This window comes from Chelonus insularis, unplaced genomic scaffold, assembly GCF_013357705.1.
Source record: "Chelonus insularis isolate UGA/USDA-ARS -01 unplaced genomic scaffold, ASM1335770v1 contig_405_pilon, whole genome shotgun sequence".
In the NCBI taxonomy this organism is placed as follows: Eukaryota; Metazoa; Arthropoda; class Insecta; order Hymenoptera; family Braconidae; genus Chelonus; species Chelonus insularis.
Window position 1 is genome coordinate 139,631 of NW_023276562.1, and position 16,249 is coordinate 155,879.

At 29.3% G+C, this 16,249-nt stretch overlaps 1 protein-coding gene across 1 annotated transcript in view; it reads right to left on the reverse strand.

Moving 5' to 3' along the window:
• Window positions 1-332: 332 nt before the first annotated feature.
• Vsx2 (Visual system homeobox 2) overlaps window positions 333-16,249 on the reverse strand; it is a 63,824-nt gene continuing 47,907 nt past the window's right edge. The window contains exons 4-8 of the mRNA XM_035086988.1: window positions 15,344-15,437; window positions 13,910-14,033; window positions 1,749-1,923; window positions 1,294-1,545; window positions 333-957 (exon numbers count right to left, since the gene is read on the reverse strand). Of these exons, the coding sequence (XP_034942879.1) occupies window positions 773-957; window positions 1,294-1,545; window positions 1,749-1,923; window positions 13,910-14,033; window positions 15,344-15,437 (830 nt within the window). The 3' untranslated portion in view covers window positions 333-772. The remainder of the gene's footprint in view (window positions 958-1,293; window positions 1,546-1,748; window positions 1,924-13,909; window positions 14,034-15,343; window positions 15,438-16,249) is intronic.

The window sequence follows — 16,249 nt, forward strand, 5'->3', positions numbered from 1 at the left end:
CTAAACATTTTTAATTTCTTTTCAATTAAGTTTGGAATCCGTGTAAAATCAATAGGCATTAATTAATAATTTATATAATCAATATTGAGTTATTAATAAAATTGTATTGATCAAATACAAACTAATTAATAGAGATAGTAATGATAGAAAAACTATTTTCATTGTAGTAGCAGTGATAAAATTGTTCAGTGAACATAATCCCAAAGTGAGGTCATTGATTAATAAATTATTAACTGCTTATTAATTATAAACATCATAGAATCCAAATTGTGAATATTTTTGATAAACTAACCATCAATGAATTATGAATGAATTATTAATAGGCCGTTCAATAAATTGATGTGTTATTAAAAATATTAAGAATGTATAATAAATAGAGTAGGCTCACTTTCGTTGCTAATCAAAAAAGGTATTGAAATTAATTTAAGTAGGTACCAATAAATCGTTGATTAGGCGCGGTATTGTTTACACAAAATATAAAAAATATAAATTTTTAAGTATACATTAAAAAAATTCGTTAGTAGCCAATCAGTTTTTTTTTTACTGATGCTTTCTATTCATCGACATTTGCTCCTGAGTGTATCATACCAATCCAGGTAACTTGAAGATCAGGGAAATTGGTGATTTCTCCGGATATTATGCTATAATAACGGCAGAACCGATATAAGCGGAAATGGGGCGGATAAAACCGATGGTTGGAGCAGGTAATCCAAATAACCAGAATACAATTATCCATCGTCAAGGTGGAAATGAATTAATTGAGACTTGTGAATTAAACTGTGGCATGAAGCGTATTTGCTGGAGGTCCTGTCGGATATGACGTACTTCCTGGTGCCGTTGAACTACTAGCGCTGCTTGCTGCAGGTTGTAAGCTCAATTGGAGTTGATGTTGTTGGGCTTTAGCTCTCAGACAGGCAATACTTTCATTCCTCAACTGTTCTGTATCTTGTACAACACCTGTTGGAAGATAATATATTTTTTGTTTTATTTGTGATCCAATCTTTTTTTATATAAAATAGATACATGAGGTTTTATTTTAATTAAAGGAAACGAGAAATTTAATCAGTGAATATTTGTGTTATTCTCATGAATAAAATTTTTTCATATCTAGCCAATAATATATGTCATATTATTAGAGAAAAATTAGAATTAAATAATTAAAAAAAAAATCATTTAGAAACAAAATGTTCATAATTTAAATAGATTGAAGTCTGAGGTAAGTAGTGTAGTTAAATAAATAGTCATACAAAAAAGATATTTTTTGTGATTAGTTGAGATAATAAGATAATATACCTGTTGAAGAAGTGCCTCCCATACCGTCTTGGCTTTCTTGTCCACTTTCAGAACTGGTAGGTCCACCTTGGTGATGATTGTGATTTGGACTACTGCTACTGCCAGCATGATCATTGCCACTGTCCTCTCCGGCTGATTTCAGATGCTCTGCTGCCTCAATAGACTTTCGATGCATCCCTGCGGGCCCACAGTCAATCAGTTCTTGATTAGTTTCGAAATCTTGATTAAAGCTGCTTGTCTTAGACGATTGTGCTGATAGAGACGAACAGAAAAAAAAATTTCGACATGTTCTTAACATTATAGCCCGTGTTCTTACTAATTATTCCTCTTTGTTCGAGTTCAGTTTGGAGTCGAGTGTTTTGTAAATAAAAGAACGCAATTATTCGTGAATTTGTCCAAGGTGAAACATTTATTTATTTTTTGTTTTTTATAAGTAGATAAGCATGTGAACTTACCAAGTAACCAAGGTGCTACAGATTCGTTTTCCTTGGCGCTTTTGAGGATTGTCTCCGGAAGTGGTAGAGAATGCCGTACCATCGCTCCATATAATCCATATTCCGCCATTATGGTACTTCTTCCCCAACATTTTTCTGTTTTGCGCCATTTTGCTCTCCGGTTTTGGAACCATACCTGGAAAATTCATTCATCTAAAATTTCCTTTTCTTAAAATATATTTAACATTATTAATGATCATGTAGTGTTAATTTTTGTTGAAGAATTAGATATTTTTGATCATAACTTCTATAAAAGTTGAATCATATTTAGAATTATTTCTTAATTACTTGAAGAGTTAGTATTCTTCAAGAAGTTAACTGTTGTTATATGTACATAAATATCTGCGATCACTTCAAGATATCCTGTTATGAGAATATTATTATATTCTTTTTTGCCATTATGTTGAGCTCATTTTAAGTTGTTTATTAATGTAATTATTTTTAAAGAATATAAAGTAGGTACTAAAAACGAGTTTGGCAATGGTACGAATTAAGCATGTTTACTCTAATTTTCTTTGCATACTCGCAAAGAAGAAAAAAGAAGGAAGAACATTTTTTTCTAATGACCGCCTGCAGATCGTTCACGTGTTGGCTGTCAACGTCGCACCCAAATTGTTTCGTTTTTAATGATGTAAACTTGTGAAGCAAAAGAATTGGCCAATTACGAGGCAGCATACGACGAAAGCTCTCTTAAAAGTAATTGAGTTATTACTGTTATTAGTGAAGTATCGAATTTTTTCTTTAACTTGAGCCAATTATATTTTAAAAAGTAGTCTTGTAATAATAAAAGTATTGAGATGAGTGTTATGTACGTGATTATTCAAGAATATCATATAAATAGAAATGTATATTTATATGCACAATATAGACAAATTCTTCGTACACGAGTAAAAGGGTAGAATAGGAGAGAATAAGTGAGTAGAAAAGAGCTCGTGAATTGCCCTGGAGCCAGGGCGTGTACCAATTTGTAGCAACAATGCTAAAGTCACTGGCAGAATTGGAACGTAATTTGAGTGAATTGAAAACGCGCGTTGTTCTGTCAATTTACGATGTCACCCTGAAATTATCTTCTGCCTTTCCAAATATCCTGACGACTTTTTATTACAGCTGTGTACCAATCCATTCAATGCACTTTTCAATCCAATCACTTCAAGTTGCTTTTTTTAATTTACAGTCATTTATATATTTTCTGTTAAATACATTCTTTCATTGTTTGTCAATTGTGTAAATTGAAAAACTTGTAACTTATAGAAAATTGAATTACTTTTTATTTTAAAAATGTGACAATTAAATATTTTATTATTTTTACAATAGAGTAATAATTGAATTAGTTAACTAAATGTTATTTTCTTTATTCTTTCAAAACAAATGTAATTTCAATTATTTTTTATTGTTCGCTTATTCCATCATACAAAAGGATATTTATTAAGAGGGAAAAAAAATTTTAAAGGCCAATTTTTTGCATCGAATCAATTATTTCAAGTAATGAAAATTCTTAAAATAATATTTATGAATAGTACACTGTATTGATTTATGTATTCATTATTCTGAATAAGAAAATAATGAAAATGTATGACACAATATAATTAACCAATTATACTTATAAAAGGATATTGTAATGTAAACATTGTTTCATGGTATGTAATTTCATGTTAAATGGTTAACATATATTTGTTTAAGTAAATCCTACCTCTTAATTTAATTAATTTCTCTAAACTAACTTTAATTAAATTTTCAACATGTCTGATTCTGTTAAATAATGAAATAATTTTTGAGATAAATATTACGTATGTTCAAAAAAAAAAAGCAGAATCATTTGTATGAATTAAATATGATTAATTTAATAAGACGGTTCAGTGTATTAAATGGCATGCGCAGTACGTTAGCGTATCATCGATCAGACTGACGAGACTCTGACGATTGGACCTAAACAAGGGAAAGTATTTAGTGGATATTGAAAAGAGAAGAAAAAGAATGGAATGATGAATAAACTGTTTTTTACTTGTTACATTTGCTTATAGAGAAATACTAGAAATCATGCTCTGACCTCGACTCTTTGAGCCTGCATAATGTTTTGTACTTGAGATATACTTGAAGACGTTGAGAGTATTGGTCGTTCATGGCAGCACACCGGAGATGAAGATTGGGGATCTCTGTGAGCTTTGAATATTAAGTTTCCGTCTTCAACAGTATTATAGAAGATCAAATAACCTGAAGGTAATAGACAAAATTAAGGAGTTTTTTGATTTTCTACTACAATATGGCACTTTTTAAGAGTTTTCAAGAATAATGGAAAATACTTGGAGCAAAGAATGTTTGAGATATTACTTGTTAGAATGAAATATTGGAAAAAGAAAAAAAAACTTTGCTCAATATTTTTTACAGTCAAATAAATAATGAAGAGTTCATTTTAACTCGTGAAAAATATGTAGTTATCTTTTGAAGTTAAAGTTAAATGTATTTTAGGGTAAATGTTTTGTAATATCCAAGAAAAAATGAGCTTGAATAAAGAATTCATTTTTTCTAAAACAAGGCGTTTCATTTAGCTATATTAAATAATATTTCGTTAAATGATACATTGTTGGAAAACTTGAGATAATTCTTTTATATATTAATAATCGTTAGCTTTTTATTAAATGATAATGAAGTATTTATTGACGACCATTAGCAATTTTAGTATCATGATATTATTTTCCCACATGAATATACATTTCATGTGATGATATATGGGGACCATAAGCCAATTAATTTGTGCAAATAAGTAACGAGAATGTGGCGTTACGCGCTACTTATTCAGTGTAGAGTGGTGTATGTGGTAAAGAAGACTCTCATTCTAATCCCCTTTTGAGCGTTAAACAGTTGCGATGGACCACAGGGATATTCTTTGATACCCTGCTGTGATGCGGCACGCGTCTGAACATCATTACGTGGGACACTTGCTCGTCCCTAAGGACCGATGCGACTTTGATAAACTCTGCGTATAAATTCATAGAATTACATAACAAGCTAAATTAAATATTTTTCTTCCGTATTACCGATTATTAAAACTTATCTTCTATTATTTAAATGATTTTTATTTCATATAAATATTTTTTTTTTTTAATTAAATTCCAATGACGACTCATGCGAGAAAAGCTGCGGGCGTGGCTTTTTCTGGACCATGTTTTCGAATTTAATGTGGTTAGTTGAGATTTATATTTACCACGATGAGTATCCGCATGTTTTCCCCAGTCGTACGTCTTGTGGTCTCCCTTGTGCGAGTTTATTAGAATTTACAATCGTACGATCATTACGTCAACGCCCAAATTGCTAAGTGAACTGAATTCGTTGGTATAAATGTGGTATATACAGAATTGTGGAAGAAAAAAGTGAAGGAAAATTGAGAAAAATGAATTCAATGAGCCAAAAAGCCTTATTTATTTACCGGATAGTTCATACAAGCTGTAAGAAATGTCGGGGGATTTTCGAGTATCGGTCAATTCTTCCGCAAGGGATACGACTCGACCACCCGGAATTGATCACTTGCTTTTCTCCTGCAGCGATAAGGTTTTCCAGTAATTTTATGATCGTTTACACATTTTGTGTGCAAGGTTCATTCAATTTTAGGGGAAATTTAATCATCATTGATATCAGTTGTGAGTGAGTTACTTAAGTAAGTTTGTTATAAATGCTGAAATAATCAATATGTATATTTACATTTATACACGGAGAGAAAGGAATTGTAAATTTTACTCCAATAAATAGTAGTCTATCGTTTCGAGTACAAAAATGGCAATAAGCAATTGTTTAATTAGTACACAAGAAAAAAATTATAATTAATACCAAGCATAGGCTACGTTTTTTAAGTCAAAGTTCCTTTTAAGACTAAGAGTACTCGTACAACAAGATCAACAATGAAAATTATATCAAGTAATCCAAGTACTCAGTCACAGACTACTATTTATTAGAGTAAAATTTACAATTATTTTCTCTCTGTCTATCATTTAGAAATGACTTTGATAGTAAAAAAATTCATGTGATAAAAATAAAATACCACTGATCGAATGATTAATGTTAAATTTTTTTACAATTGTGAATAAACTATAATATTGATAAAATGCATGGTACAGTTGTCACTATAAATCGAATGTTAAATATAAATAGACAGGTCTAGATATGCATTAAGTCAAGTTGAGAATCTACCATGGGGTTGCCTATTAATATATAAATAATAAATGTGCAAAGGGTCGAATGATTTCACCCTCATGAGGGAGTCAAAAAGCTATCCCTTTCCTTTGACTTCACAGTGTTGGTGCAAGATCATTCGGTTATTTCAATGAGCGTCGGAAAATTCATGAGGCCACGACGACTTGTCGTTCAAGCCGAATTGTTGGGTGTGGGAGTCATTGAGATATTCGGGGGATGATGCATGTGCAGATGACTCTTCAAAGTGAGAAGGAGACAAAGAGAAAAAAACTACTGGTAGATCACCCTTGTTACGCCCCTGGCAGCGCAATCAGCACGCCACGAGGATGACTCGGCTCTTAATGCGATAATTCCATTTTAATTTGATTCTCTCAATAAATCCCAACGCTCAAGTGACAGGCTCACATTTTTTTCATTTACCATCCTATTTGTACTATTTAAAATTTTTTCTTATCCACTTGTATGTCACTTACATAAATGGAAAGCTAGTTTAAATTAAAAATTTGCAATTTATTTTTTCTGTTTTACTTTTTAAAATATTTTATGTTAAAAAACTATTTTGCATAATTAGATATATAAGTATAGTTAAATGTTGTTAATTTTTTGAAAAAATATATTTCAAATTGATCATTATCAAGCAATTTTAAAAATTTTTTCAATTAAAAAGTAGATGATCTCATTGCTTTAATTTATATTGCTCGTTAATTACAAAATTTTTCCAATTAATTAAAAAAACATTGAAATATAAAATATCTATAATTGCAAAAAATTTGAGTACTTTAATCAAAAGAATCTTTCTGAAAACAATAAATAAATTAGTTTATTGATAAATGCCATATTAAATAAAAATTGTATCGATCCAAACTTTATCTCACAAAATATCAATCTAATGGAATTTATGTTTTTTCTTTATTTCAATATATATGAGAGAGAGACAGTGCCTAGTGGAACAATACAAAGCTACAATACATTAAACACTTGAGGGTTCCTCTGCTATATCGTCCTCTTCATGAGTAGATAGATGTACAGCGACCCGATGAGAAAAACCACCCACTGTAAATTCACATCACTCTCTAAATTTGTCGCTGCGTATGTCTAAATCTCAACGAGCCCCTTCGTTTTACCGCAATAATACTGAATACTTTGACAGCAAAAAAGTACAAAGAAAATTGTTCCATTTCTCTTGTTTCTCTCTTTCCTTTCTATTTCCGTTTGACAAAAATTTCCAGAATATTTTCATCAATTATCAATAATTACATGCCTACATCTCTCTAGTACACTGTCTTGTACAATTTTTCTGACACTTTGAAATTTTAATTAAAAAAAAAAAGAATGTGATATCTTTGTTAATTGTCTCCTACTTGTTCGACAATATTATAAGATTTTTTAAAATCAAGCAAAATTGTAGAGAATAATTAATTTAATTATCAATAATAATGATGATAAATCACATTCCTCGGTCAGCTATATTAAATTCTGCCATTCGTAACTAAATCTCTTTAATCTATTTTCTTTTGATATGAAACAAATGTGAATATGATCGATAATTTGCCACTCGACGTATTATAGTAAGATAAAAATACGAAGATCATTAAAATTAACGAGCGATACGCATTCGTCATTGGTTGGTGAGTCGTCTAAAGATTTACTTTTTCTTCTATTTTTTTTTCACCTTTTTTTCTTTCATTTATATCCTTCTTCAAGTCCTTTAGTTCGATTCTAGGATAATCGTTTAATGATGGTTAAATACGAAAATATTTATTTTGCTTGACGTGGGAACGGCTAATTTTTTCACGAGTGTTTACTCAAGTTTAGTCGACTCCTTCACTACTTCAGTCTGTCTTTCGGCACCTTTTTATTATTTTTTTGTTTATTCATTGCATTCGCTTGGATAATCTCGAATAATTTGAGACAATAATCCTGTTGCAGTTTAGCGTAATAACGACCAGTAAATCGAATGTTTAAATGATTAAGTAAGAAATTATCATAAATTTACTGTACAAATAGCAGTATTACCATATCATTGTCGAGAAGTTATTACGATCTATGGAGTACAAAGGAAACGAAAGAAAAAGAAGAGAAATTCTCGGTTGAATTCGTGGGTCATTTGAGCTCTTTCCACGCCATTACCCTTCCTTAACTCTACGTTTGGCCGGAAGAAAGAGGGGGCAAATACATAATCGGAACTCCTAGATCCTTGTTACGTGGTGCTTTCCTGAAAGATTACATCCTCCACTGGTCCCACCCTCTTGAAAATCGGTTACCGTCCAATACGAAACTTTCTAGATAGTAATACTTTTGCTCTGATAGTCGTTATATCATCAGAGTTATGGTACTGAAAAATGTCTTTGAAACAGTGACATTATATTATTCATAAAAATACTCTTTCAGTCTCTTTTTACAAAAATGAAGTTTTTAAGGATGAAATATTTTCTAAATGCCGTCGGAGTGGAGGAAGATTTTTTTCCTTATATTAAACAATTGTTTACATTGAATATTTTATTGTCATTCAATTAAAAATGTTAGACATCTTGTATCTTTATTATTCATAGTTAGTTAGTGTCATGATGTTCTTGTTCCTTATGAAAATATTTTCAATATTCAATCATCTATTTGAGATTGTTATTTAAACTTTTAAAAAATTTATTCAAATAAAAACGAATCCAATAAGAATCAATGGAACGATGATAATTTTCTCTATTATTCCACTTTATTATAATGGAAAGCTCACGATTTTTTTTCACACCTGAAAAAATTTTTTCGATAGCTGTTGTCAATAACAAAAAAAAACGTTTTCTACTACAAATGAAGCTTATAAAATGGTTTCAATAGAGAATAACTTAAAATGAAATAACAAAAAAAAGTTTTGTTTTTTATAGTTTTAGTAATAATACAGTATAATAACGATCAAATGGTTTTCATCTCTAAAATTAATTTTACAGTTAGTTTTTTAAATAAAAAATACTCGACTTAATAAGTAAATGAAGCTTCGAAAAATAATAAAATACTTCGAAGCTATTATTATTGTTTAATTTTTTTCAAAATCATCATAATTATATCGATCATTGAACAGCAACCTATTAATAGCCTTTTTAAAAGTAATTTTCAATCCGGTTATTATTTTTATCCACTTAAACAATTTTTAAAAACTCCGTTTACTTGTCTCATTAGTAAGGAATTTCGATTTAGCAGATGTGTATGTATCAGCCATCGTAGTAAAAAAGGGAGGACTAAGGGGATAAAAGAAAAGAAAAATTTTGACTCGGGGAATATAGCTTCAGAACAGCTAAGTGGCAAGTCATCTACGAGGCTCCTTGAGGCTTTGCTGTTCTCTCTTGGTATACCTCAGGCGAGTACATCCAACAATACTTGGCCCATAAGAGGATTCTTTTTCCTGATCCTCACAATACACAGAGAACCATTGTCAGAAAACGAATAGAAGACGTTCGAAACGCGTGGCGCCATTGAGCACTCGTTAAAATAACTACTCACCAGGTAGACACATCGACGGGTCCATCAACGAGCATTAAAATGACACTTCTATGCCTATCCTTTACAAATCAATGCGTAGAAAAAATTTTGAGTCAATATTTACGTAATGCTTTACCACCCAAATCATCTAACGGTTAATTAAAATAATAATTCATTAATTAGATTGATCAGTTTATTTTCTATTTAAAAAAAAGCCAAGTAAATATATTTTTAATCTTTTTCCAATTGATTATTAAACTAATAGAATTTTTCCACTAAATAATAAAATAAATATTTAACCTACTGGTGGTAAGTATAGCCCTTTATTCACAATAAGTATAAGTTTCATTAGTGATTGTCTTACTGAAATATGTTATTCAATGAAAACTATCCTAACAGACTGTATACTTTACCGATGATGAGTAGAAAATTTATTCAAATACATCAAATCAGATCCCTGTCACTTTTATTATGTAGAGAAAAATCATTTGCAGTCTATAATCATTTTTTCACTAAAAAACTTCTTTATCAAATTTAGTTTTTAGAGTATTACTGAAATAAGTTTTATTGATTTATTTTAACTGATATAGGGTAGCTAAACCAATAATTGGATATCATTCACAAAATCAACACATCTTTAAAATAATAAAAATTAATTTTTTATTTGCTGTTAATTTTTTAAACTTAAACGTCCATCCATTGGTGTATTTACTCTAATCTATTTTTTGTAATTAATCATCAATGCAATAATGTTATTGAGAACTGAAAATATGCTAAATTCTGACAAAAAAACTATCATTCTAAAAATTGAGCTAGAAAGACTAAAAAAGGAATATTGTGTAAATAATAAAAGAATTCTGACTGATCGACTCGTCATCGTTCACGTCAGTCAACACCAAACAAGGTTTGGCCTAGACATGGATTTATCATACATCGCTTGTATTGAGTAAGCAAATAGAGCTACTAAGAAGGGATTGTCTGAAATTTGACCTCTAAATAGGCGTTAAAAAAGATTATTTTTTATTTAAGGAATTAGCATATCTTAAGGGTGAGTTGAGCTCATGGTTGAAGCGTTAGTCCCCCTTTTGTTGTTATTTAAATTGCTCTTTAATACAAATTCTTTACATTTAAACATCTCAAGTATCTTTAAAATGTATTTGTTAAACCAAAAAATAGATTTCTAAATTATAAAACAAAACTAATTTCTTACGCTAAAATTCAACACACACACATCAATTACTGTTTTTTTTACTAAAGTTCAACATTTTCATATTTATTTATTCCAAATTATGATATTTTCAAAATTATCGATTAGCAAAAGGTTGATTATATTAATAGTAAAATTGATAAATATAATCATTTAATGAAATAATGTAAATAAATTCATAAAAGTATAGATTATTTAACGGCATGACAGTTAAACGTTCTAACTAACAGAAGTATTTGAATCAATAGTAAATAACTTTAATTAATTGTCAGAGATATAAAAGGAATTTTTGAAGGGTTTAAAAAAACAATTTTGCTTTGTCAATAGATCATTTTTCTTTTGAATGTGGCTAAAGCTCAGCAGGATATTCTAGATCTCGCTTTAACGCAGTACTAATCAAATAATAATCCAATAGAGTGACATAATTCGTGTGGTATAATTTGTCAGAATAGAAGAACGAGGGCTGTCTGGTTGTCTCGGGTGTATCGATCCTTGTCGAAAATACGTGGCGTAGAGAATAATTTTTGTTACCCTCAGTAATATCTAGATAAAGGCCATTCCGATCCCACAATGACAATTGATCTTTAGATATTTATTCAAGTTTTCGTTTGAGAAATAATGATAATAAAAATCTTCATTCCTCTTTATCTTATCATTTATTCCTTTTCGTTAGTAAAAATCAAGTTTTAATTAAGAAACATTGTATCTAACATCATCGATTAAAAAATTAATCTTATAATAAGAAGCAAAAGAGAGACTTTTTTTTAGAATTTTTGCGAATCTGTGGTAGACATTTCGATTAACTTCACAGCAGGATATCGCGTGCAGCAGGGTCTCTGGCTTTTCTACACACTTTCGTATATTATAACACAGTAGTTATTCAATTGAGATATATTTTTGTAATTGAATTAAAGCTGAAATGAATCTGTTGTGGTTTAATTATAACACATGATTTTGAACGTTTCGATTAATCATATTTTTTACGCATGAAAGGCAATACAATAATGAGAGTTAATGTATGTAGTTCAGTGAAGTATATATAGAATAATATTTAATTATATTTTATGTATATAATCTCTATTATGCGACTTAACATGAGAGTGTTAAATGAAGCAGACTACTAATATGCGTATTTGTACTGTTTTGCAATTTGAATCGCATTTTCGATAAATGATTGACGGGCTTGTTATCAATTTACTCATTGAAATTGATCACAATTATTCTTACATTCATTTTAATAAATATTTATATTTTTTTGGAGTAAAAATTACTCCAAAATAAAGGAACATTAAATCAATGTGAAATAATTTTTTTTTCTGATTAATTATAACCTCAAGTTTAGTAGTTTTTGAAGAACCAATGAATAGAATGGAAATTTTTGTCGCAATCATAGTAATTTAGAAGGAATAAAAGATTAATATTAAAGTGATGGAAAAATGAATAATAATCATGTATCGATAACATCAAAATTCATCCAATCACAAAGACAAATATTAAATTGACCCCGTTATTAATAATAAAATAGGAGTTTTATTCTGGATAGATGATTGATAGCATACTATTCCCTAATAATTTCATAAAATACAGTATAATCAATGTGAAACACTGATTAGTAAAAATTTCATTAAGCAAATTCTGGATTGATTTTGTAACCCGCCCTTATCAGATTTAAGTTCAAAGCGCAGTCCAGCCCCTTTTGTACACGTGTCTGGTTTACTCCGAATGGGGTATTTTCATAAAAATCGGCAGGAACAGAGCAGGAGTGGTTAGTAAGACACCGAGGAGTGTGAAAGGGGAGAATGAAAGAAAGAGACAGAATAATGAGCAACTGAGAGCTAAAAAGTATAAGTAGACAAAGCGACAAAGGTGTGAGCGAGAGAGAAGTAATAAAAAATGAGAAATAGCGTACACGAGGGAGTTAGGGAGTAGTTGGAAACGATGGCGGTGCTCCTATAAAAATATACCCGTTAACGATTATATGAGATCGACCCCTTCCACCCCCGTTTTCTCGTTATAATGTGTTCCCTTTGCGGGACTTAGAAACAAAAGACGATGTGAAGGCAAGTTCTGATTGGCCCCGTGGCTCGCAAACCAAGGTCCTGATTGGCTCGCGGAACCGCACCCACCCTGCAATGGCCGCTTTGTCAGTGTGTACGCGCCAGTACGTTCACCGCGCACCCCTGCACGCGTTCACCCTGCTACATACCCTCTTTTTCATCCTCTCTATCCTCTGGCTTCAGTCGCCAACACTACCCTCCTGTAAAACCTCTGCCTGTACCTATGTGTACTTTTACTACTGCCTCACGTTTCAATTATATTAGAATAAGAATATAATTCTATAATATGACCTCCACTCTATTCGCTCTTTTTTCCTTTTTCTCTATTTCTCTTTTACTATTACTACATTATCAATATGTCTACGTTAGTGTATGTATTTTTATTGTATCAGCACCAATACTTTTTTGGATTATTAAATTATAAAAGTTAATTATTATGTACATTTTAAATAATAATTAATTAAAATTCCTTTGTTAAGACTATATTTAAGAAATAATATTATTTATATACTTCATTTTATTGCTAATTATGTAAAATAAATATTTTAGTGAAAATTTTTGAAAGTATTTTTTTTTAGAAAACAAATATTTCATGTATAGTCTACAGACACGTAGGAATTTTATTTTTTATCATGTCAATTTTAGAATTATAACAGAACTTCATCAAAATCACTTCAATTTCGGGATGAGTTACACTTCAAATTTGTTTTTATGTATAAATAAATTAATCAAAATGATTGATATATAAACTAAGAGATACTCTACGTACAACATTAATTTTAAATAAATTTTGAGATCCTTTTTCAAACCCTAAAGAACCAAATTTAAAAAAAAAAAATAGGAAAGTATTCCGCTTATTTACATACTTTTTAAAAAAAAAATAAATGAAAATCCTTAAAAGTCATAGTTATTTTTTTTTTAGAGTATATGAATTGGTTTTGTAATTATAGATATATTAACAAAACACACAATGGTATACCTATAACTTCAAATCAATGAATATTTCCTATCATCATCTTATCTTAATTAGTACGTTTATTAAAATAAAATAATATATCTTAAAAGTGATCAGTATTATAGTACATATCGATTGAGTCATCATTTAATTAGCAATGAAAATAAATACCTTATTAATATTTTCTGTTTAGCCTCAATTAGCTTAAAATCTAAATAACAATTGTTTATCTATTTTGTCTACTTACTTGTATTCTGTCCTCTGGTAGGTCAGTCCTTAGGCTGAGCATCTCCCTAGCATAAACGTCAGGATAGTGAGCCTCTTTAAAAGCAGCCTCCAGCTCCTCCAGCTGCTGGGACGTGAAAATCGTCCTAGAGCAACAACCACGTGAACCTAGTTATACGCCATTACAGGCTTTTCCTTAATACTAATCGGCTTAAGCCTCAAGAATAATATTATTACGTAAATTGCTTGTATAAATACTATCATATCAATGGACGAATGCTGATGTTTTCCATTCCAACAATAGAGAAAAATTATTTTTGCATTAAATAGCTATTTTAAAGAATGAATTTAACAATGTTTTAAGTTGAAATTCAAAAATTTTACTTTGAATCCTATTGTTTGTTAGTAAAGTAATCATTTCCATGAATTATCATTTATTTAATTTATGTATTTCATTCATAAAATAATTAAACACTACGTTAAATTAGATTAATAAAAAATTTTATGTTTTTATTAAAGTACTGTTAAAAACATCTCTAAATTCTGTATATTATTAATTTACTTTGACAAAATATAAATTATATTGATTACTGTTATTTTTATAATTAAAAATGAATTATTAGTATTACATATATTGTGATAAATTGATATAAATATATACAGTATAGAGAGCAACTTTAATTAAGAAATAAATTAAAGATTTTGATTGATCGATTTAACAAATTTGTTGTTATTACGGCAACTAGCGGAATTTCTCTGATTCATTAAAACAAAATTTCTCCATTCATTGCTGTATATTATATTTATAAAAATTCCTTTAAAATTGAAAAAAAAAATTATTCAAATGATTTAATATTTAAAAATCGATTGTTTAAATTGTAAATATGATTAAATTGCCGTTAATGAAAATGTACTTAGATTTTAATTTTAAAATTTAAAAAAATGTATATTTATCGGTATTTTGTAAAAATGAAAGCCAAAATTGTCTTGAGATATTTTACCTTAGTTGTTGAATAATAATAATAACATAATAACCAAATCTCATTAAAATAATAGTCTCTCACGATTCGTATAATTAATAATTACAGTAAATTAATGTGCAAAAAATCAAACAATATTCTTTTCCAATATATATTTTAACAATTCGTGGTCTTTGGCAACGAAAGATTTTTCTGGGACGCTAATTTGACAAGGAGATGTCCAATTATCTGAATAATTTGAATGATTACTGGTTAAAGGACGGCCAACTGACGTCTGTTACGCTATTGTTCCACAGTGGGTTCATTCGTAAAATTCAAAGTCATTTCCTTATTTAAAGTTCACGCTTTACAGGTGGTATTCTTATTTAGTTCTAAGCACGTCATGATTTTCGGCACCTCATTAAACATTTTATACATGATAATTATATCGTTTATAGCTTAAATTTATGAGGAACCAGTTAACGTCAGAAACTCACCTATGACGACGTTTTTTCTTCTTCTTTTTACTGAAACCTGATAAACCGTCAACCGTAAAATCCTTCCCCGACTCGACATGGTGTCCGACTCCTCCTAAAAAATGATCACATTCGAATTTATATTTTTCACTAAATTATACGTTATTTTTATAATATACATCGAAAAAACTACAATATAAATAATAGAGGATACTTGCTATCAATAATGGAAATAATTGTTCATCTAAATGAGACAGTTTAAACAGTAATCTAATTTAAAAGTACATTTTGCAGCTTTATTGAAACAAATGCAACTTTTATATTCAAATAAAACAATGAAATATAGTAGGTCTATTTTTTTCTTAAAATTTTTTACTTCATACCTAACATATTTTTATGTACTGACCTTATTTGTCGCGTTATGAGCGAAAAAAAATTTTAAATGAAAGACTATGTGCAACGAAGAAAATTTTTCATACATATTTTGTTTTTTAAAATATTGATTAATTATATGCTTTTGATTGACACGAATTTTTATATAAACTCCAAAAAATAAAATATATTTTAACATTCTTTTTATGTTAAATTTGTTATTCATTCTACAGCTTATTTAAACATTTCTATTTGTTATTTGAATGTTTAAATATATCATTCTCCTAACTCTGAACATTTCTTCAAATCAAATAAATTATCGTGATAATCACTTGTTTAATATCTAATGTCTCTACACATAGTTGTTACAGTTCAAATACATGAAGGAATCAAGTCTACGCAGTAGTTCAAATGTTAATTGTTTTTTAATTATTACATCAAAAATCTTCCTCTAATCTTGTACCAATCATATGAAAAAATGGATTGTTTGTTCAACTAATTACATTATGAATAAAAAATCCTCATCAGCTAACTGCATGCGTTTCATGATAAAAG